We start from the raw sequence: 22,458 nt of genomic DNA, 5'->3' as shown, positions 1-22,458 counted from the left end.
GCATACAAGCATCCTTGTTTTACCATGCAAATCACAGTGACCTCTTGCAGTGGTCTCAGGGTCCCCAGGGTCATTGGGCTGCACTTTGAAAACTGCTGCTCTAGGGGACTGAGCCCACATCCCCCCTAAAGGAAAAGGGTGCTGGAGCCTTTTTATAATCTCGCCCTGCCCTGAACTGTTCCCTGCCTTCCAGGCCCATGCCCAGCCCCAGCTGCGTTCAGACTAAGAGTCATACCCCACGTGCGTGCTGTTCTGGAAGAATGGTGGCCTGAATTCATGTGTGAGAGCGAAGTGATTTTAAGGATCTCAGCTCCTGAGGGTGGCGTGGCGGAAATGAGAATGTGTGCTGAGGATAATTTTCATGGTACCGAGTGATCGTCTGTCATAGCTGTGATACAAGAGTGCAGCTGGGTTAGTGGGAAGAAGGGTCACACCGTGATTGGGCGGGAGCTACAGTCGTGTGTGGTCACAGTTGTGAGTGAGCATGTGATCGCGGCTTGATCCCAGCATTCTTCTTTGTAGACCCAATACCGTGGGGTTGGCATAGTGTCACTGGAGGCTTGAGCATCAGGACTGCTGGTTGAGCCTTAACTAGTGTGGGCAGGTCACTTAACCATGTGGGAATAATCCTGGCCCCCCACCCACACCGTTCCCCCCAGGATGTGGTGGGATAAAGTGTGTGATAGCACTCGGCAAAGATGGTAGCAGAATAGTAGTCATGACTGGTGACTTCTGCTAAGCCCCCATTTTAAGTAAAACTCTCTGTTTTCAGGAAACTGGCAAGCATTTCCCCATTTCTGGTGTTAAAACTACAACCAAGAAGCAAGGTGGAACTAAAACAGAGAGCTCTGTAGGATCGTCTGCAGGGAAATGTGATAGGTCACTTTAGGCGATTTGTTTAAAGTTTCCTTTTTGTTTTGAAGTGAAGGGAGCAAACTCACTGTTATCGGCGAAGTGTCCCCCCTGGGGGTAACTTACATGGTAACCGTATGGCTGACTTTGCAGTGGGGTTGGAATCACTGTGCATGACTCACGGGGGCGCCGGGCTCATGATGCTAGCCCCTGATGTTTATATATAACTCGAGGGCTGTTCATAATGTTGATAATGGATGCAAAGGCCACACTCAGAGGCGGAGAGTGGTGACAAAAGAAGGGGTGTGCCTGTGTGTGACGGTGCGCATGTGGACGTGCGGGGGAGGCGGAGGACGGCTTGTAGATGAGCAGGTGTGTTCTGAGAGAACTGAATCTCCAGTGCTTTTCCGTTGAGGGAGCTAGTCTAAAATGATCCCTTCTGACTGGGGAGGGGAAGAATCCGGCTAAAGGGTTAACCAGAACTCGCCTTGAAGGAGATGGCTGAGCAGGGCCAGCCCTGGCTGAGCGAGACCTGCCTGTGATAGAGACCAGGCTCTGCTCTGCCCGGCAAGGGCTCTTGGGCTGGAGCCTGGAAGCCTGGCACTCACACCCGAGGATGAATGGGCTGGCTCAGTCCCACCTGGAGACCCACATCTCTTATCTACACTGTTACAGTGTAGGTTCAGGGGGGTTTTGGGGTGTTTCTATGTGCTGAGAGCTGGCAGACCACTGGTGTGTGGGATGATGCTAGCTTAGGGAGACGAGCAGTGAGAGCTTTTCTAACACACCAGGTAGGAAAAACTTACCCCTGACAGAGGGTGAGAGAAAAGAAGGTATGTGAATGTTCCTATTTGAGGTTAGAACACCATAACATAATGCAATTGCTTCAGAAATATTTAGAGAGATTTTATAGTTTGGGGGTGTTTTTTTAGACTTATTCATTAGAGTAAATATCTATAAAATTCCAATTAAATGGTGTCTAAAATTGAAAGCAGCAGTCTACAGGCAAAATGCCAACATTTCTTTGTTTTTAAAAAAAAAATATGAGAACATCTAGCATTTAAAAATCAACCAGAAACTAGGCTTGATTCTGTTTAATATTTTATATGATTGGACATCTTAAATCAATAATGTTTCTATTTTATAGCAGCAATTCTGTGTTTATTCAAAACCATAATTCTGTGATGTTACTGGAATGACTTTATATGGCTTTGTGTTGGTTTAAATGCTAATGGCCACATTTCAAATTAAAATAGTATTTTGCTGATAGACACAAACATGACATATGAAAGAGTAGTTAATTTTCCTGATTGTAATGTGTTTTATTTCAAGGAAAAAAATGTTCTTTTTTTAAGGGCTGTGGGAAAAAAAAAAAAAAACCATTATCAAGGGTTTAAGATAGATTTCTGCACTTTGGGAATTGGAACTTGTGCCTATGGAATTTTTGGAGCAGCCTAAGCTACCTTTTAGCTTGATATGTGTGCTAGAAATTTTTTCATTATCATGTTTTGTGATATGTAATAAATTCAGGGTGCTGTGCTTAAGCTTCGCTTCAAGTTTGGGAACATGTGTTTCCCTCATTCCAAACCCTGGCAGATACCCCTACCCTCTGTAGCACCTCCCCTCCCACCCCACTGCCTACCTATCCTTCCTTAGACCCCTTGTGAAAGAGTGAAGTCAATCCCTGACTCTTAGAAGGTGTGTTTCTTCCTCTGTGGAGCAAGCGAACTATAATCATGATTTCTGAGCCTCTGCTTTCCTGTCTGGGAAGAGTGCTGCGTTCTCTCCTCCTTTGATGTCTCTTTAATAAACATGTTGTCTTTATTTGTCTTTGGAAGTGGCCTCCTGGGCCACCTCTCAATTTTCTCCATGATTTCTGTTGGAAACAAATTCTCTGTCCTGTGTCTGTTTACTGCTCTCTCCTAATCCTGTGTATCATTGAAGACATGCTGGAGACAGTTTTTGTTTTTATTATGCAATTATGTCATGTGTATTTCAGTAAAATGTCAACCCATCAACAGAGGATGATGTTAAAAATTATCCAAATAAATAGTTTTCTATTTCTTCTAATCAGACCTAGTCCAATCAGTTGAATGACAGTGAATAGGATTCTCTGCTGTTATTTAAACAGAGTGTTCCCAGCCCACAGTGCCTTGGGATGTGGATTACGGTACCTGATTTCCCTGATGCATACTCGGTGCCTGTCACCTGTGTCTGTTTTGTGCAATGGCAGTGGGTGTCTCAAACCTGGTGTCTTATTTGGGAGCCTCAGAGTGGGTAACAGCTCTTTCTTCCCAGTGATCCAGAATTAGACAGTGAATCCCTGGTTTAATGTATCATCCCTTGATAAGTGTGTCCTAGAGAACACTGCCTGGCTGACTTGAAGGCGGCTCCGTACTGCTGGGCTCGCCCTTGCTGCGCAGGCCTGCAGCTCTGCTGTGAAAGAGCTTTCACCCACTTGGCATTAGAGTTGCCTTCTTCATGTCCCCCTGAGAATGGTATGGGTGTGCCGCTAAGAGAAATGATTTCCCAGGCTCAGATGCGCTGGAAGCTTGGGTCCTGGGAGAGTATATACGTGTGCGTGCATGTGTGTGCCTGTATGTGTACATGTGGGCACGTGTGAGCGTGTGTGTCTTGTGCCTGTGATCAGAGGGACAGGTGAGTGAGGGGCAGTCTTAGCACGCCACGGAGTGTTCTGGGTTTGGACCTCCGACACCTTTGTCGTTCTCCTGTGAGACCACAGCATTCCTAGCTGGGAACCTTAAAGATTTGACTCCAGGCCACAATTTCACCCCCACAGTTCATAAAATGGAAAAGTCTGCTGCTCCTTTGTTGAAAGAATGGTTCGAACCAGACCCAGCCTGGTTGGTGCACCATCTTTGAAAAGATCCTCTCCTAGGCCGAGTGCTGCTATGAACAAGGCCATTTTCACAGGAGCCTCTTGGGCGGTTCCGTGCGCCTTTCGGTTCTAGATGAACATCCCCCGCCCCTGACTGGCGTCTGCAGGAGGCCCATCCGAGCATTCCCACACGAAGGGCTCAGCCCTGCCTCATCTGGCAAGACTGTGACCACCATCCTCTCTGACCCCCACCCCACCCCCTCCACTACCAGGCGTGTCTCAGTTGTGGTCCTGACGCTTTGTCTATGTCCTACAACCACCCACTGCCAGGGCATGTGGAAGAAGGGCAGAGCAGGGCCCCCCTTCTCTGTAGACTGCCCTCACATTGGGGAGCATTGGCTGCAGATGGAGACCCACACAGCCAGACCCCAGACGTCCTCCACACCTTTAGTGGCCACTGAGGTGCAGACAGACTGCCAGCACCTTAAGGGGTGCTGCCTGGATACAGGACGGGTGACCTTAGACATGGGGTGGGGAGGAAACGCCTCTCTGAGATGCCAGTGTTTTTGTGGCAAAGGATTGAGTAACTGTACTGTCCCTATTAAGCTTGCCGGTTTTCTCCAAGTCTTCGGTGAAAACATAATTTTCCTGGAGCCAAGAGCTACCCCTTGCCCATAGATAGTCTGTAAGCATCTTAAATGTTTCCCTAACGCAGTTAGGTACAATGGGAGGCCTTTTCCCAGGCCCTGTCCCTAGGGAACCTGGGGCCCAGGGTGAGGCAGGCTGGCAGCAAGGGCCCTGGGGAAGTGCAGAATGTCTGTGAGGGGCCTGAAGGGCTCACCTGGTTGGCCTTAGACCACCTCCAGAGGCTTGTGGTCTTTCAGTGTCTTGTGGTCTTCAAGAGGATGACCTAAGCACCGGCCATTCTCAGCCTGAGCACAGGCTGCAGACCAGGTGCCCACGGGCCATGGAAGCCGGCGCTGCCCGCGGCCCAGGTCCGTGCGCGTCTGTCCACCGTGTTGCGGTCCTGAGTGTGCTGTGGCTGCAGCGTGTGTGTCATCCCTCACTCCCATGGCTTTGAAGCAGAACCACTGGCCTGGGCGGCTGCTTGGTCTGCTCGCCCTCTGGCCCCTGCACTCGACTCCCTCATCTGGAACACGGTCAATGAGCCCTCTTGCCTACCCGCACTGGAGAACAGCCAGGCTGTGCCCCTCGCCCCACCTGAGGTCTGGGAGGTGGTGCTCTGCCGCCAGGCTTCCACGGACTGTCATTTAGACCTGGGCCTGGGTTCTTGGCTATGGCAGACCCTAGTACTGGTAACCAGGCCTTGTTCCCTGCGAGTGGAGGTGTTTGGAAAGGTCACTGGCCTCAAGCACCCCAGCCCGGGCCATCTTGAACTCCCGACCACACCCTATATCCCTGAGCCCACAGGGACACCATCAGGGGCATTCAGACAAGTGGTCAGTCCCCTGGACTGACTTCTTCCTCTGGAGAAACCTTCCTTTCCCACGACTGACTCAGGCAGGAGCACAGCCAGGACCCAGGCTGCCCCCCACCCTCTCCCCCGCCCTGGCCACCCGTGTCATCTAACTGGTTTTGCCGTTCTCATTGATCTAGGCGGGATTAAGGACACTGCATGACATTGGGCCAGAAATCCGGCGGGCTATATCATGCGATTTGCAAGATGATGAGCCAGAGGAAACAAAACGAGAAGAAGAAGAAGATGTGTTCAAAGTAATTATTCCACGCCTAGCTACACACTGGCCACTTGGAAATAGCAGGGCAGGAGTCCAGTTGGGGCAGTTAATGATCTGCAAGAGAGCCTGGAGGACGCACAGCAGCCCTCAGGCCTAGAGGGGCTTATGGACCCTGCCTTCCCCTCCGCAGCAGACCCTTCCCATCCCCCCAGGACCCCTTCCAGGGCCAGGCCTGCTCCTCCTCTGAGCTTGCTCCTCTGCCGCACACTGGCCACTTCGGAGGAGCTTGGCCACAACCACTGGCTGGTGTGGACGAGCATCCCGGGTCCTTCTAGCGGCTGCTGGCCCTCCCTACCTGCTCTCTCCCCACCGGGCTGGCTCTTTGGTCTGCCAGCCGGCCCTCTGCTTCCTAGCCCCTGGCCCAGAGACATGCCTGCGGCCTGGCCTCAGCTGCTGGGGCCACCAACAGCCCTGCTGGGCGAAAGTCCGCTTACCTCGGAGCAACTGGAAGAGCCCCCTCGAGTGACAGCCACGTGCTTGCTCCCCAGCTCAGGAATCGGTAACCTTCCTCATTTCAGGGGGACCAGCAGCTACACACACAGCTCAGCACCCCGATCACTGAGACACTCAGATTGTTTTCCAGGGATCCTACGGAGCTTACCTAGAATTTGTTTTTCATGTAGAAAAAAAAAATGACCTAACAGAGCTAGCCTGCATCAAATATTTGTTAAATTACCTGGTGTTGTCTCCCATTATTTTGCAGAGAAATGGTGCCCTGCTTGGAAACCATGTCAATCATGTTAATAGTGATAGGAGAGATTCCCTTCAGCAGACCAATACCACCCACCGTCCCCTGCATGTCCAAAGGCCTTCAATTCCACCTGCAAGTGATACTGAGAAACCGCTGTTTCCTCCAGCAGGAAATTCGGTGTGTCATAACCATCATAACCATAATTCCATAGGAAAGCAAGTTCCCAGCTCAACAAATGCCAATCTCAATAATGCCAATATGTGCAAAGCTGCCCCTGGAAAGCGGCCCAGCATTGGGAACCTTGATCTTGTGTCTGAAAATGGGCATCATTCCTTCCACAAGCATGGCCGTGAGCCTCACAGAAGGTGCAGTATTAAAAGGTAACATTTCAAATGGGTTTGCACTTGGTAACATACTGTTGGCCCCAGGCAGGTCTTGCTCACTCCATCTCCAGCAGAGGTGGGGGATTCCTTGTGGGTGTTTCCATGAGCACCTGTGAGTACCCTCAGGTCCTAGCAGGCACTGGCCACGTGATGGTCCCAAAGGATAAAGGGCCACAGGCCAGCCTGCAGCCTGCCCCTTAATACAACATCTGCAAACTCGACCTTCCCCAACTGTCCCACAGACTCAGGGACAGGCATTGGCAAGCTTGCTCTGTGATGGGCCAGAGCGTAAACGTTTTAGAGTTGGAGCACACACAGTCTCTACTGTGACTACTCACCTATGCTGTTGTAGCAAGAAGGCTGCCATGGATAGTACAGAGACACATGTGCAGCTGCGTCCTGATAAAGCTTTCTTTGTGAACAGTAAAATGCCAGCTTCATATAGTCACATGCAACGAACTACTTTTCTTCCTTTGATTTTGTTTCAGTCCTTTCAGTTCAGTTCAGTCGCTGGGTCGTGTCCGACTCTTCGCAACCCCATGGACTGCAGCACGCCAGTCCATTAAAAAGTCTAGCTTGTGGGTCATAGAGAAACAGATGATGGCCTATATTTGGCCTGGGAACCACAGTTTGCTGAGTCCGGCTCTGGGGAGTAACTTGATATATCCTTTGTGTAAAATTCGCTGGAAATATTTTAACTTTTATTTTCTCCCTCCCTCCCATGTTATGCGTTTCCTGGATAGAACCCGCTATTATGAAACTTACATTAGGTATGTGCTCGTTGCCTGTGTTTATGTGTTAAATACTGTGTGTTCCTGGTGGGACCAGAGGGCCTCTCCAGTGCTGGGAGGTGACCATGCCCTGAGAGCCAGCTCGCCTAGTGTAGGGTGGTCTGGCCCCGGGCTGTGGATGCAGAGCTTTCAGATCCGTATCTGCAGAGACTGGGTTACCATCCAGGGGACCACATTCCCATGCCACGTGCCCACAGCTGTAGCCCCACCGGCCTCAGCACAGTGCTGGGGGAGCAGACCCGTGAAGCTGGGCAGTCGTTCTGCTCTGTGGGGTTGAGCCTTTTGTGGGGGCTTTGTGAAAGCGTGACCCCTCACCTCCTGAAGAGCAGGGCCTTCTTCATCTGCCTATATGCAGAGCGCCCTGCTCCCCGTGTGTTGAGCCCAGTGGACTTGTGGGTGGTATGGTCATTGTGTTGGGGATGGGGACGATCCACCTCTGGGTTTACTGATCATCAAGGGGGAAGTCATTGGGGCTGGAGGAGGGTGGGAGATGGTGAAGAGCTTGGAGGACCCAGAGTCTTCTGTTTGGAGAGGAGCGGCAGCACAGCACCAGGCTGCCTGCCCTGAGGGCTGAGGCCAGGACCTCTGGGTTTCAGGGCGTCATCACATGACCGTCCTGGGTCAGAGCCGTCTTTGGAAAATGCAACAGGTGTTGTCCAGGAGAGTCTCTCTCCCTGGGACACAGTACACAAAGCTCCTGTCAGCCTTCCTAGGTCAGGAGCTCCAGGCTCTGAACTTACCCTGGGCCCGGGGCCTGTGCCTCCCGGGGACCCAAGCAGGCAGCCCTGGAGCCCATCGCTCCAGGTCTCCAGGTCTGTTCTCTTGCTGCTTTCCCAAACTACATCTACTCTGTTGGTTCCCAGGCAGCCTCTGAGGGCAGTGGATTGGTGCTGGCATCATCAAGGCACTGAGAGAGAAAGCCCTTCCTGGTATATACGTGCATACACACACATACCACACACAGCCACACAGTTCCCCCCACACATACACCCCTCACACCCCATACACACACTCCAACACACTCCCCCCCACCCCCGCCCACAACACACACACCATCCCTCCACCCAGGCATGCACACACACGTCCACCACCACTGCCAGAGGCAGCAGCAGAGTCTAGCCCCCCTGAGGCAGGAGCACTCCCCGGGCAGGGATGCTCTGGCCACCGCGAGGCACGGCCGGAGGAGCTGCCGCCACCCACCCGGCCGCTCAGCCCCTCTCTCCCCACTGCAGGTCTGACTCGGGAGACGAGCAGTTCCCGACGATTTGCCGGGAGGACCCGGAGATACACGGCTACTTCAGGGACCCCCACTGCCCGGGGGAGCAGGAATATTTCAGCAGCGAGGAGTACTATGAGGATGACAGCTCACCCACCGGGAGCAGGTAAGGGCTCCATCGCCCAGGGCCTGCCCTGGCAGCAGGGGCACGGTCCCCAGGCTGGCGAGTGGTGGAGCGGGGGCTGTTCCTCAGGCCTGAAGGCTGGGGCTCATCAGCCCAGAGCTTGGGCTGGGCTTCACGAACAGCTCCTGCTTCTCGCTCCCATAAGGGGATCTCTCCTGGAGGGAGGTGAGGGGGTGAGAGGTCAGAGGGGCCTCACTCAGCAGATGAGCCTCCTGGGCTTCTGTCCTGAAGAAGGGTGGGTGGGGTAAAGTGGGCATTTGCTGTAGGACACGTATGGATAGCAGGTGGTACAGGGGCACGAAGGCCATCCACCTCTTCCCCATGGACTGCATCTCACCGTGAATGGGGCCCATCGAAGTGGACGTGTTTGTGCGGCGAGGCCCCTTCTGACCTCTGAGATGGTGTTAAATGCCAGCCTCGTGCTCCAGGCCTGCCACAGCCAGACCCCCCCTCCCTCTACTCTCCACCCTGTCCTCCTGTGGGCCTCGGGATGTCTGACTTCGGGAACCACTGGTTCTGAGCCAACCACATTCTCAGTTTCCTTCTTCAGGGCCGTGGCTCGGAGCACCATGCCTTGGATGCTCTTCCCCCTCTGCTGGCCTGACCCCACCCCCTGCAAGGGCCTGCTCCTCCCTCCCCCAACTGGAACTGAAAGGACCCCCACCCCTAGAGCTCACGGCCCACCCCAAGCCCTGTCTTCCAGCGTTAACCTTCTCCAGCCTGCATTAGAATTCTGTGTGCATGGGGTATTGGCTCTGCTCCCTGAGAGTGGGGACTGTGATTCATGCATTTTCTTGTCCCAGGCGCCACCCTTCCGCCACCACCTAGCCACTGGTAGCCCCTCGGGAGAGGGTTCTCTGGGGGAAAGTGGGGCTAGCCCAGCCTGCAAGGCACCCACAGTCCACATCTGAGCCAGGACTGAGGCCACTCAGGGAGGGAAAGCATAGGCGCCTTGCTCCTCACAGGCCTGCCCTCCGAAGTGTTCCTGTAACAGCCCTTGTCCTCCGTCTAGAATCTTCTGTGGAGCCGAGGGGTGCATTCTCGGCTAGTCCTGCTGTGTCCAAGGTGGCGGCAGTGGACTGTGGACGTGGGCTTGTTAACTGGTCTCTCACGTGCCCCTGCTCTCTCTCCTGGCCTTCTTGGCCACCAGGCAAAGCTACGGCTGCGGCTACTATAACCGGTACCCTGGCAGCAGCTTGGACTTTGAGCGGCCTCGAGGCTACCATCACCCCCAAAGCTTCTCAGAGGACGACGACTCGCCCGTTGGCTACGATTCCCGGAGGTCTCCGAGGCGACGCCTACTACCTCCTACCCCTACATGTGAGGCCAGATTTTTTGTTTGGGATCCAGGCTCGCAGAGGGTAGTGTGTCTGTCCGCCTGCCCCAGCCCGGGGGGTGGGCCGGACATGGTCAGGGGCCTTCAGTCCTCAACACCAGCCCCCTGGATGGAGAGGCTGTTGGTTTTCTTTTCTTCCTCATCCATGTGCCACATGGTAGGGCTGGAAGCGCTCCAGTGCTGAAAACAGGGAAGGCAGTGTGGGCTCCATGGTTGCACAGTTTGTAGCACTTGATGCAGGGCTTTCTGGGCGCATCATCGTTGCCTTTGAGCTTGGGGTCTGCCCTGATGGGTAGGCAAGTCCTGCGCCATGGTGTCGACAGGCTCACTCCCCAGATGGGCCTGCCTGCTGAGTGGACTTGAGCCCAAGCCTCTTACCAAGGCCCAGGGCTCCGAGGAGCGCGTGAGGGTTTGTGGTGCCCATGCCTCCTCCTGTCTCACCTCACTGCCCTCTTCTCCCCTGCCTTGGCCTTGGTCTGCCAGTGCCCCTGCTGGGGCCTTGGTGGTGACCGCTAGGGTAGGCACTCCCATCCCAGGGCCGGGGAATCCCGTCCTGCAGAGAAGGGGCAGGGGCCAGCTGGTTTTCGGGTACATGTCGCATCACCAATACTGCCAAGAGAGCTGGGTTACCCCCAGTGAGGACCGTGGGCTGGGGAAAGAGATGAAGCAGCAGCTCCTGCCATCTCCTGGCTGGGCAGCTTGATTCTGGACACGTGGACATTTTGCTGATGGTTAAGGGATATCCACTTATGGCTTTGCTGAGGAATGAGGTGTATTTTGGGGTAGGACTCTAATCAGTCACCAGAAATAAATGAGACACATCGGCTCTGAGTCTGCCATCTCTGTGCATAGTAACAAGTTCAGCTGGGTGGTGCCCAGGCCTGTCTCTCCCCAGCTGTCAGCGTCCTGTGGGCAAGTGCAGTCAGACCCATATCCATGGTTAATATTTAATTTCACAGCCCCAAACAGAAGCTGCTGAACAGAGCAGTGCTGAGCTCTGTCAGTCCTGGATGGCGTCCGTGCAGGTGGGGCTGAGCCCCGGGCCCCGTGAGTGCCACTGCCCTCCTGTGACCGCCTTTTCCCCCTTGGGTGGTCATGATCGTCTGTGAGTCAAGGACCCTGAGTGGCTCTTTATTTATAAGTGTGAATAGGTAAAATGCATTGTATTTGCTCTCCTGCCCATGTATTCAGATCTGGGGCAGGGAGACCAATGGAACTCCTATGTGCTCAGCTCCAGAGAGGTTGCTCTCTGCATTAGGGCTGGTTGTGCAGAGCAAATAAGATGACAGGCATAGGTGGATCCCTTTTCAAAACTGAAAGGTGCTCTCTGAATGGTGGAGGTGGTAGTTTTCCTTTCTTGGCTTGAGCCTCTGGTCCCACCACCTGACCCAGGAGGAAGCTAGAGGTGGTGCTAACCTGGGAACCCTGTCCTTCTCTTAGAACACTTGAGTTTGGCCCCGGGCAGCCTGTGGGAGGAAGGCCATCTGGAGTGGATGGCAGGTGTCCATGTTCCCCAGAAGCAGCTAGACCAGGAGGCCCAGCAAGGCTGCATGGTGTACAACAGGCCTGCGAGACAGGCTGGTTGTCTGTAGGGTTTCCCGCCCAGTTGAGCAGTGGCTGGCATGGGCTATCTCTGGTATCCATGCACTTTTGGAGCCAGACCTCCACCAAGAGGGCTCTGCTGCTTCATGTGCCTCCCAGGATGCCCACAGGGGCTCCCCAGGCTGGTCCCTGCAGTTTTCCAGTGTAAGAGTCAGGGGTGTGTGGAGTTGTGCTAGGGTAGGATAAATGCCCTGTGAGCTTAGAAAGCAGAGTTCAAGAAAGGAATGTCAAGGTGACTCAGTGCTGCCTTGCAGGCCACCAGTAACAAGAGGTGTCCTGGGGAGCCCTCTGGCTTGTGCACAGGGGCCCAGAATTTAGACTGATCTCCTGGGCCTGGCACCCTGGGGGGCCTCGAGCCTGGATCACCTTGTCATCACTCAGCCTGTCTAGAAGCCTCTGTTTGGAGTGGCTGTTAACAGGACATGCATGGGTGCTCAGGCATGTCTGACTCTGTGTGACCCAATGGCCTGTAGCCCACCAGGCTCCTCTGTCCATGGGATTTCCCAGGCAAGAACACTGGAGTGGGTTCCCATTTCCTTCTCCAGGGGATCTTCCTGACCCAGGGATCGAACCCGTGTCTCCTGTGTCTCCTGCATCGGCAGGCAGATTCTTTACCACTGCGCCACCTGGGAAGCCTGTTTGTGGTCTATTAAAGACAACTAGCCACATTCTTTGTAGCTCAAGGTGTCCTTTCCTATGTGTTCTGTCTTCCCGGCTAGGGAAGCTGGGTCTTTGCCCCACAGGGGATCTGCCTGTTATCTGGCTGAGCTGTTACGGCAGGTAGCAGACAGAAGGGTGGTCACAGCCTGGGAGCACCCACGGGACACTCCGGCCCCAGGGATGCTCGGGAAGAGGAGCACAGGCAGTCGGCAGGCACCTGTGGGTTCTCCAGTGAGGTCATGTATTTGACCTGAGACGCTGCGTCCCTGCCACGTGCAGGGCCAGGGGCCCCGAGTCAGAGCATGGCTCTCTGGCTCCTCCTGAGAGAACAGCTGTGTGGGGGCCGAGACATTAACTTGCTCTTTTTGGAAACGCCCCTCAGTTGGGCTGCTTTCTCTTCCTGAACTTCTGAGACAACCCCCCACCCCCGCCACCGTGCCTGGTGCTTTTCTCTGGATGCCTTGCTTGCTTCCTCCCGGGCCCCCGCTGCTGGACATCCAGGTGGGCCGCCCCGACCCCCAGAGCCCAGGGCCTGACCGCTGGTTCCAGTGTCACACGTGTGCTTCACTTCTCAGCCCCGCGCAGGTCCTCCTTCAACTTTGAGTGCCTGCGCCGGCAGAGCAGCCAGGAGGAGGTCCCGCCGTCGCCCGCCTTCCAGCCCCGCACGGCCCTGCCTCTGCACCTGATGCAGCAACAGGTGAGCCGGCCCCCCAGGCAGCTCCAGGGAAGGGACCCCAGTGTCCTGAGCACATAAACACTAGCTGCCGCCTCAGAGTTTCTGTTCTGGTCTTTCTGCCAACCTTGTCCCTTTTCGCCTTCCATTTTTTACACTAATTGCTGTGTCCTACTCTGTTGTGGATGGAGGGCAAACTTTGGGAAGGCCCCAGGCATCACATGCCACACACTAAGTAGGCACGGGGGTCCCCGCGGGCTTGTGTGTGCTTCCCTTGGGTGGTCCTGGCTTCTGACTTGGCCACAGACCTGGCCTCACTGTCCCCTGTGCCCCTTGCAGAGAAGGATGCAGGACAGGCCTGCCGTGGCACCGCTGTAGGTGGAAGAAGCAGGCTTGTACCCAGTAGTGCTTCTAAGCAGAGTGCCAGCTGCAGACGAGTTGCCTGAGAGAGAACCAACCCACTTCTCTGAGCGCTAGGTGCCGTCAGCTTGCCCTAAGTGCACTTCCCTATTCAAACCCAGAGTCATCCAGGTGGCATGTTTGTACTCCACGACTTGTGTGTCGTCTTCATGCTTCTAAGCAATTTCATGAATAACTGATTACCACCTGGGGATCAAGAGATAGACTGGGGGCAAAAGAAAGCACAGTCTGCTAGACAGCCAAGTTTTTACAGCCAGTTCATTGAATTACTCAGAGTGCTGTATCCTTTGGAAGCCCCTATAAACCAGGGCCTTGAGCCTGGCCTGTTCTGAGGGCACCTGAGGCTGGGACCCCTGAGGACCTCACCCCGCTTCCTCTATCTCCTCAGATCATGGCAGTCGCCGGCCTAGATTCCAGTAAAGCCCAGAAGTACTCGCCCAGCCACTCCACCCGGTCGTGGGCCACCCCCCCGGCCACGCCGTCGTATCGGGACTGGACGCCGTGCTATACCCCGCTGATCCAGGTCGAGCGGCCAGAGGCCCCAGACCAGGTCAACGGCAGCCTCCCGTCCCTGCACCGCAGCTCATGGTACACGGACGAGCCCAGCGTCTCCTATCGGACGTTCACACCAGCCAGCCTGACCGTCCCCAGCAGCTTCCACAGCAAGAACAGCGACAAGCAGAGGAGTGCCGACAGCCTGGTGGAGGCAGTGAGTGTGGCTGCGAAGTCTGCACGGGAGGGACGGTGGCACCGGGGAGGTGGTCCTGAGGGTGGGTGGGCTCCAGAGCCAGGATGCCTCTTCCGAACCTGGATAACCACCCACTTCTTAGCAGCAAGGATGGTGCTTAAAGCACAAGTATAAAAACGTCATGCCAGCCACCAGGGACTGGCATGCTGCAGTCCATGGGGTCGCAAGAGTCGGACATGACTTAGCTACCAAACCATAGAAACACCACCCCTGGTGGGTTTCATCAGCTGGCTGCACCTAGGACTGTGTATGTTAGTCCCAGAAATATGACTTGTTTATTCTGAAACATTTGTCCCCCGTGGGTTTCACTCTTGTTGGGCCATGTGCAGTGTTTGAGCTCCTTTAGACCCCCACGTACCTTCAGGCTTAGTTACCCTGAATGGGGTCTTGCCAATAGGACTGACTGGGTCCCAACAGCATATCGTGCAGTCAGTGCATGGGGTGGTCTTTCTGTCATCCTGCGTCTATGCCCCTGATCCTCTTCTCTGTACAGGTTCTGATATCTGAAGGCTTAGGACGGTACGCGAGGGACCCAAAGTTCGTGTCGGCGACAAAACACGAAATCGCCGACGCCTGTGACTTAACCATCGACGAGATGGAGAGTGCAGCCAGCAACCTGCTGAACGGGAACGTGCATCCCCGGGCCAATGGAGACGTGGGCCCCGTTTCACACAGGCAAGACTACGAGCTCCAGGACTTCGGGCCTGGCTATAGCGACGAGGAGCCGGACCCTGGGAGGGACGAGGAGGACCTGGCAGACGAGATGATTTGCATCACCACCCTGTAGCCCCTCCAGGGGGCCGCTGACAGGCTCTGGCCTCAAGGTGGGGCACCGGAGGGCCAGGGGAAAAGTGCCTCGTAGTTAGGAGAATTTAGGCACTAGCGTGGAGTCCCTATTCGCAGTTAGAATTTTGTAACAAGTGATGTCATGCCTCAAGGAAGCCATAAACCTGGCAGGGGACAGCCGTGCCCCAGCTGTGTGGGCGAGGGCGGGTCCAGCCCTCCTGGAGAGGACCAGCGAGGAGGGTCAGACGAGCCCTGCTGGCTTGTCCAGAGCGTTCGCCTGCCGCCCGCAGGCATGGGGTGGGAAAGGTTTAAAGGTGATGACGATCACCACACCTGTGTCATTACCTCAGCCATCGGTCTAGCATATCAGACGCTCACTGGGCCCAGCATATCCATTTTTAAACCCTTTCCCCCCCCCCAAAAAAAACACACTGCTTCCTGATTCCTGTTCAGCTGTTCTGAAATACAGTGTGTACATCAGGACCAGCCTACCAGCCGTCATCCTGGGAGGGGAAGCAGGACCCTGTAAGCAGGGTTTTCTGGGATGTGATGCCAGTTTACAGGCAGGAGAGCGTCGCTCCGACAGTCGGATTTCTGACTGTCAGGCTAAGGGCAGCTGTAAACTGGAATAACACTGCACTCGCAACCAGGTAAACTTAGATACGCTAGTTTGTTTAAAAATTATAGATTTACTGTACATGACTTGTAATATACTATAATTTGTATTTGTAAAGAGATGGTCTATATTTTGTAATTATTGTTCCGTATTTGAAATGCAGCAATATCCATGGGTCCTAATAACTGTAGTTCCCCACTAAAATCTAGAAACTGTTAGTATTTTTACTTGGGCTATACAGAAGTATAATAGAAGAAACAGAGCCAATTCTCATTTATTCAGTGAAAAATCTTTTGGGGGTACAATCTTTAGTTCAGAAGAACTTGACACTACAGAGATTTTTCTAAAATATTTTGAGTCACTATAAATCTATCTTTACACAAGAGATTCCAGAGGACTATTTGCAGTCTTTTCTTTGGGCAGGGGTTCTGTGATTTGATATTGTAACTTTTGATCCACCATGGGTTGCAACTGTCTTTTGTTTTCCTTTAATAACCCCTCCGATGAGTTCACTGCAGAGGAGGTCGAGCTGGTTACTCGGACCCTGTGGCATTCATTCACGGTCATGGTGTTCTCATGATATTCTGGCATTTCTGGTGCAGAAATAATGGCAGTGGTGAATGAAGTCTCTCTGCTGCTGTCCCCCCGGGACTGGTAAGGCTGTGCATCTGAGGAAATAAGAGTGCTGGAGGCTGGGGGACCGCGGAGGCAGAAGAGGATCTTACAGGACTAGACGTCGGGGTCTGTACAAACCGAATTGCTGCCTTTTTACAAAACATTGCTATGCTGTGTGCTCTTTTTGAGGGCTTTTATATGCAACTGAATGAGGGCTGAAGTTTTCCCTAGAACGCACTCTCACTCCCATTCTCGATGAAAACCCACTTTGGGATCATCAGACCCATCAAGGCTTCCTTTTCTGTTCACAGAATTATGCCGACTTTGTTGAGTTACCGTGGCAGGGATTCCCTGCAGTCAAAAAGACTAGTAGCAGTTTTTGGTTCAAAATTTTTAAAGAATACATGACCTATTAATGTTAGTTTTTTTGTTTTTTGTTTTTTTTTTTTTGTAAATAACACTTTGTTATGAAGACCTTACAAACCTCTTCTTAAAGACATTCTTACTCCAGATCCAGGCAAAAACTTCAAGGTTTGTAAATGACTATTTCCTGACATAAATTCTTTTTTATTAAAATGCAAAACAATCTTCAGAATAAAGCCGTGTAATAATTTTATTGTATTTGCGAGCTCTCCTTGCACAGAGCTGGCGCTTGCCAGCAACAGCCTCCGGAGGAACAGGCGCTCTGTGAGGGCACTGCTGTAATGATGTAGATTTTCTCTTATTCTCGTGGCACCTTTGGTGCCAGTGGTAACTTAATGCCAGTTGCAGACAGCACCATTCTCCTAAAGGGCTAACCCACGGTCACCGTCGTTCTGGACGCCATCTCTCCACCAAGTGTTGGTCTTACTCTGTGGCTTCCCATTGTTCGTCCTAAACTGTCCTACCAAGACTGAGTTTCCTGGCATAGTCAGTGACTTTGCTAGTCAGCGCTTAACGTGGCATTTTTACAGACTGCACCACTCCTAATATCTGTCTGCATTACACCTGGTTCAACTGCTCGTCTGACATTAAATTTTTCTTTGTTAAGAAAAATTTGAGGTTGTAGAACATGGTTTCTTTTCTTTCAGGAAACTTTAAATGTCTCTTTTTAGTTCCCCTCTCATCCCCTAAAAAAGTAGTCGTCTTGGGGTTGTCCCCAGGAATAGTACATGAAGTCTCTTTCACCACGTGTTGTCCATAATGTCACAAAACGGAAATGGCAAGCACGAACCTCGTTAAATGTGGTCTCTGTGATTTCCATCCAGACATCTGGGCCACACAGCACCTCCCAGCCTGACTCTGAAATATTTCAGAATCAACTGGTGGCTGGGACGGGCAGCTTGTGTAGGCCCTAGAAGCTTTCTTGGTGCACCCAGAATGGGTTTAACACGTCTGATGGACCGCTTTATGTTGGATGCCACGCTTGTGAGAAAAACCAGAGCAGTTTATTTTGTGCTGTTTATGCTTCACAGTCCTAAGTGTCTTTGCCCATTGCCTGTTTTGCTGCAAAGGTTTTTATTGTTAGGATGGTGGTCAGTTTGTTCTGAAAGCTGTTAGTTTCACACGGAGTTCCAAGCTCCTTTATTAGCCTCTCCTGACTCAGAAACAAGACTCCAACTACGCCTTCATTTGTGGAAAAAGCTTTTATTTCTGTAAAATGATATTCCTTCTCTACTGGGGATCCAAGAGAGCAGGCAAGAAAGAGAGGCAGGCCCGAGGCCCTCGCTTCCAAGCAGAGAACAGGAGTGAGCGTGGCCGTGAGGGCGCCCTGTGGGGATGGAGGCAGGAGAGGCCATGGGAGGCTGCCTGGGTCTCAAGACAGGGCTAGCAGAGAAAGGTGTGTGTGTGTGTTTCTGGTTTCTAAGAGAAGGGTGCCTAGGTATGTGATCTGATGATAAGTTGTTAGCGGAACTATGACACGCCCTTTGGGTGGAGGAGCATGGTTTGACTAAGGAGACTCTATTTGAATTTATGGAAAAGACTCCGGCAGCCTGCACACGGGCTGTGTGTCTAGGTGCCAGAGCCCCCCTTCTGGGACCCACCCTTTGGTGGTCACCTGCAGGCAGGACACCTGCTCTAGCTCGGTGTCTGGCTCTTACTCCACCAGGAGGAATCCTTTGCTGATGAAGAGGTTCAAACATGGGCTTCTTCAGTGGGGTCTGTGTTCCGCAGAGCCTGCCCATCGGCACATATACCGCTTCTGTTAGGCTCTGTCAACCGTTCTGGGACATGTATGTTCTCCTGTTCGGGGGGCACTGCAGGCTTTCTGCTAAGGGGCTGAACAGATGTCTTCGCAGTTCCTCTAGAGGCCGAGTGCCCTCCATGCCCTTGGGGCCTGCCTGACTGGCTCACCCTCCTTGATTCCGGTCGGTACTTCCCTCCCCTCTGGCCTCCTCAGCCAATAGCCCCCTTTCTTTCTGCAGGCAACGGTTCCTTTGTGGCGCTGGACCCTTCAGACAGCTGGTGGTTAGGATACGGGCCACTGCTCCACTCTGCCCGGCCAGCCAGCACTTAGGGCTCGAGGGGGCAGCTGCCTCAGATAGAATATTCTATCTGAGGTCTGGACCCCAATAGCAGTTTCCCGTTGGGTGTCGGCTATATGACACTCATGCTTTTCTCCTGTGAAATATACCTGTGTGTGCAGCAGTATTGTGTGATGGTATGCAACGAGCAGGAGAGGGGACTCGGTGCCCCACAGTACGGGCCCCCCCTTCCCCATGCAGTTTTGCTCACCTACACCCGCACACCAGCCTATCAGCTGCTGTCTCAGAGGCCAAAGGCACCAGAGAATGCAGGTCTGAATGGCCACGTCACCTGCCATGCCCCCCCAGAGCGGGTCAGTTCAGTCACAGGCTGGGAGGTGTCACTTCGTGGCCCTCAGAGCGGGGGTCAGCACCCACCCTCCTGTGGCCCTTCACCCCTGCCAGCGGCTCCAAGACCCAGAGGAGGCCTGTGGGCAGGTGGGGGCCTCTCTAGGAGACAGACGTCTCTTGACAGACAGAATTTTCTCTCTCGACCCTCCGCTGGAACAGAAAATAAAGACACAGGTAAGATCAAATGAGATTTTACTCTAACATTTTTAAAGGCAGGCCAGTGTGATGGCTTTCTTCTTTCCACCTTTCTAGAAATCTTTCTCAACCGTGGGGCCTCCAAGGCACTTCAACCCCCTGTGATCTGGGTTAAAGCCTGGAATGTTCCATCTTCCTTCCCTCTGATTCTGGGTCCAGTGGGGCAGGTTTCCAAACGGGAGTTCCCTTTCTTCTTGCCAGACAGGGGCTTCTGGATATAGTCAGAAAAATCAATCCAAAACGCATCCCCATGTTCATTACCTTGTAACAACAGTCTGGATAATGCATCTCCGTTCAAAAGTAAGTTATGGGGTTGCCTTATTGAGTTGAAGTTTAAAGATCAGAGATCTGTTTTAAATGTTACTTTGTTTTCCCCCCAAGCTCAAATCTTCGCCAATTCATTTGTCTTTAAATCAATTGCGTTTTTTTTTTTTTTCAGGATGAGGATCATAGCTCTACTTGACTGCTTTATCCGTTGGTGTGGCTCCCACCTGGTCTGTTGCTGGCGACATCTGGAGAATGAGAATTAGCCAGCCGTGACCGCTGCTCAGTCCCCGTCTCCCCGGGCTTTGCGCAGAGCAGGCTGGGGTACAGGTCTGCTCTGGGTTTCTAGGTTTCCTGGCAACAGGAAGATCTTTGAAAATGCTAAATCCTAAAACCCATGGTAGTAAAGAGACCCTGCAGACTCCTGAAGCCAGGCTGATGGTGTTAGGAAGAACAAGAACATCGTAGAGGTGGCCTATAAGCCCCTTGGAGGGACCCAGCTGAACACCAGTTCCTGTCTCCCTCTGGGGGTGAAGTCAGGAAGCAGCAGAGAAAGCAGCAGCCTGTTTCTTCCAGCAGGCAGCTTTTCCTCTGCCCAAGCATGTTGGAGGCTCGTCACACATCCCAGCTGAGCTCCACGCTCCCTCACTCCAGGCCTCTGGTGCAGCTTTCAGCCAGACGGGGAGGATGCCCCGGGCTCTGTGCAAGCTCCCTGCTCCTGGACCGGCTTGCCTCCAGACAGAGCCTGGGAAGGACCCACCATCCCCAACCCCCAGCCGGACCCTGGAAGGCGGCAGGACCCTGGACTGGAGAGCGCTGCGGAGCGCGCGACAAGGACCTGCCAGGAGTTGCCCGTTTTGCACCAGCCTCCCCTCCCCTTTGCTGTCCTGCCCAGAGGCAGGGAGAAGGGGCCCCAGAAGGCCTGCAAGGACATGCTGGTAAGGAAGAGGCCAGTTCATTAACCAGTACTGGTCCCATTTCTTAGGAGATTATCCAAGTCTCAGCCACTGGACGATAATGCTCCAGACAGGTTCAGGAAAGTCCACATGGATCAAGGGCTGTGCTGGGCCCTCGTGGGCAGGGCTGACCTCAGCGCTGGGTGGCCAGGGTCCTGGGCTTGTAGACTGGGACACCCTCATCCCAGAGTGCTGGCCGCCCCTGGATGATGTCGGCTGCCTTCTCTGCGATCATGATGGTGGGGGCGTTCAGGTTGCCACTGACCACGCTGGGCATGATGGAGGCGTCAACCACCCTGAGGTTTTCCACCCCGAGCACCCTGGTCTGTGGGTCCACCACTGCCGTGGGGTCGGAGGGCTGGCCCATCTTGCAAGTGCACGAGGGGTGGTAGGCGCTGTCCGCCTTCGCCCGCACGAAGGCGTCTATCTCAGCATCCGACTGGACGTGGCTTCCCGGCTGGAGCTCCTTCCCCCGGAATGGTGCCAGGGCTTTCTGTGCAAAAATCTCCCGAGTCAGCCTCACACAGAGGCGGAAGTCTTTAATGTCAGTTTCTGTTGAGGAGAAGAAACAGGTGAGACATGTCCTCTTACCATGCTGGCCTTGCTGGAAGATTCTCCACTTGGAGAGACTCAAGAAGTTGCCCAAGGGGACACAGTTCAAGGACGTGGAGGTCTGAGCCACCAGGCTGCCTGTCACCTACCCAGCAGCAGTGACAGCATAACCTAGCAGAGTTCCACGAAGCCCAGACAGCATCCTAGACGGACAGAGGACCTTCATTTAAATCAAGGATTTGAACCTTCTCATCTGCAAAATGGAGATAAGCCTGCATGCCCTGCCTCTGCCACAGCGTGGCTGTGAGTGCCCTGTGAGTATCCTTGGGCCAACCCTGCCTGGTGGGGGCGGCATTCTGGCGGTGTGTGTACAGATGGGCCCAGAGATGTAATTTGCTTTTAGAAGATGCTCCCAGGAACAGTAGGAAAAATGCTCTAGGAGCTGTCTATACACAGCCAGAGCTCTGTGCATCTCTTGGTAGGCTGTTCTGAAAGCTACAAATCTGTGTTGAGTGCCATCCTGGGGCCACTTGTGGTGACTCAGGGCCCTGCAGGGCAGCACGTGCAGGTTTACAGCCCAGGATAAGGGGGTGGATGGAGGACAGAATGTGACTGTGGCTCAAAAAGTGGGCTCCAGGGCTAAGGTTCCAGGCAAATATGAACCCACAAAGGCATTCATTCACTCAGTCTATCAGTGACCCAACAAGCTCAGGTCTGGGCAAAGCAAAAGCGGCTGGGGAATTACCTGTTGACAGGTAGTTGGGCTGGATCACAGGGTGGTCGTGGGGGTTGGCACTTCTCAGTTTGAGCCAGCCCACGCTTGTGCCCCGCATGGTCCCCACATGCACCTGGAAGAGCCCAGACGAAGCAGTGACCCCGGTCACCCCCCAACGTAGTCATTTAGAGATGCCCTGTTTTCCTGTGGGGTGGGACTAGACATCCAAAGTCAACCGAAAGCAGATGCATTTTGGCATTTACCGTGCATCTTAACCTCACCCCCGCCCCCTCCCCAAATCAAGGCACCAAGCCACCTCAGTCGATCGCTCTTGCTTCCTGGCTTTATACCTGATTGTTTGAAATGTTCAGGGTTGGCACTCCCTGGGAAGAGCTGGCCTCTCTGTCCATTTCTAGTACTCAGCACCCAGAGCCGGTGGCCCAGGCTGGGTGCAGGTCAGCCTTGCTGAGCACCATGCAGCCTGTCTCACTCTGACTCCCCACCCTGCTTCTCTCCCCTCAGACACTGAGCAGGTGGAGAGCAGGACACAGACTTCAGGCCCCCCACCCCGAAGGCCTTGCTGTGATGGGGAGACCGCCTGCCCACCTGGTAAGCCTCCTGCTGCGGGGGGACCCGCCCATGGTCGATCACCTGGGACGGCAGGAAATGGAACTGGATGTCCGGATGGGGGACTCCAGGCTGGCTCCGGATGAAACCCCCTGTTTCCAGATGGGCTGTGGCGCCATACCCTG

General features: G+C 53.7%; 2 protein-coding genes across 3 annotated transcripts in view; one reads left to right on the top strand and one right to left on the bottom strand.

The window, feature by feature from the left end:
- The window catches only part of CACNA1D (calcium voltage-gated channel subunit alpha1 D), a 169,413-nt gene extending 152,761 nt beyond the window's left edge, over nucleotides 1-16,652 (top strand). The window contains exons 39-46 of the mRNA XM_018066674.1: nucleotides 5,309-5,425; nucleotides 6,152-6,519; nucleotides 7,266-7,292; nucleotides 8,546-8,695; nucleotides 9,864-10,033; nucleotides 12,887-13,008; nucleotides 13,793-14,113; nucleotides 14,646-16,652. Coding sequence (XP_017922163.1) covers nucleotides 5,309-5,425; nucleotides 6,152-6,519; nucleotides 7,266-7,292; nucleotides 8,546-8,695; nucleotides 9,864-10,033; nucleotides 12,887-13,008; nucleotides 13,793-14,113; nucleotides 14,646-14,939 — 1,569 coding nt within the window. The 3' untranslated portion in view covers nucleotides 14,940-16,652. The remainder of the gene's footprint in view (nucleotides 1-5,308; nucleotides 5,426-6,151; nucleotides 6,520-7,265; nucleotides 7,293-8,545; nucleotides 8,696-9,863; nucleotides 10,034-12,886; nucleotides 13,009-13,792; nucleotides 14,114-14,645) is intronic.
- Nucleotides 19,200-22,458, bottom strand: part of CHDH (choline dehydrogenase) — a 102,311-nt gene continuing 99,052 nt past the window's right edge. For both annotated transcript variants that reach the window (XM_018067041.1, XM_018067043.1), the window contains 3 exons: nucleotides 22,313-22,455; nucleotides 21,737-21,839; nucleotides 19,200-20,991 (listed from right to left, as the gene is read on the bottom strand). In XM_018067041.1, the coding sequence (XP_017922530.1) occupies nucleotides 20,573-20,991; nucleotides 21,737-21,839; nucleotides 22,313-22,455 (665 nt within the window). In that variant the 3' untranslated portion in view covers nucleotides 19,200-20,572. The remainder of the gene's footprint in view (nucleotides 20,992-21,736; nucleotides 21,840-22,312; nucleotides 22,456-22,458) is intronic.

The sequence above is a fragment of the Capra hircus genome, chromosome 22 (genome assembly GCF_001704415.2).
Source record: "Capra hircus breed San Clemente chromosome 22, ASM170441v1, whole genome shotgun sequence".
Classification (NCBI taxonomy): domain Eukaryota; kingdom Metazoa; phylum Chordata; class Mammalia; order Artiodactyla; family Bovidae; genus Capra; species Capra hircus.
This window is presented reverse-complemented; position numbering and strand designations above follow the sequence as displayed.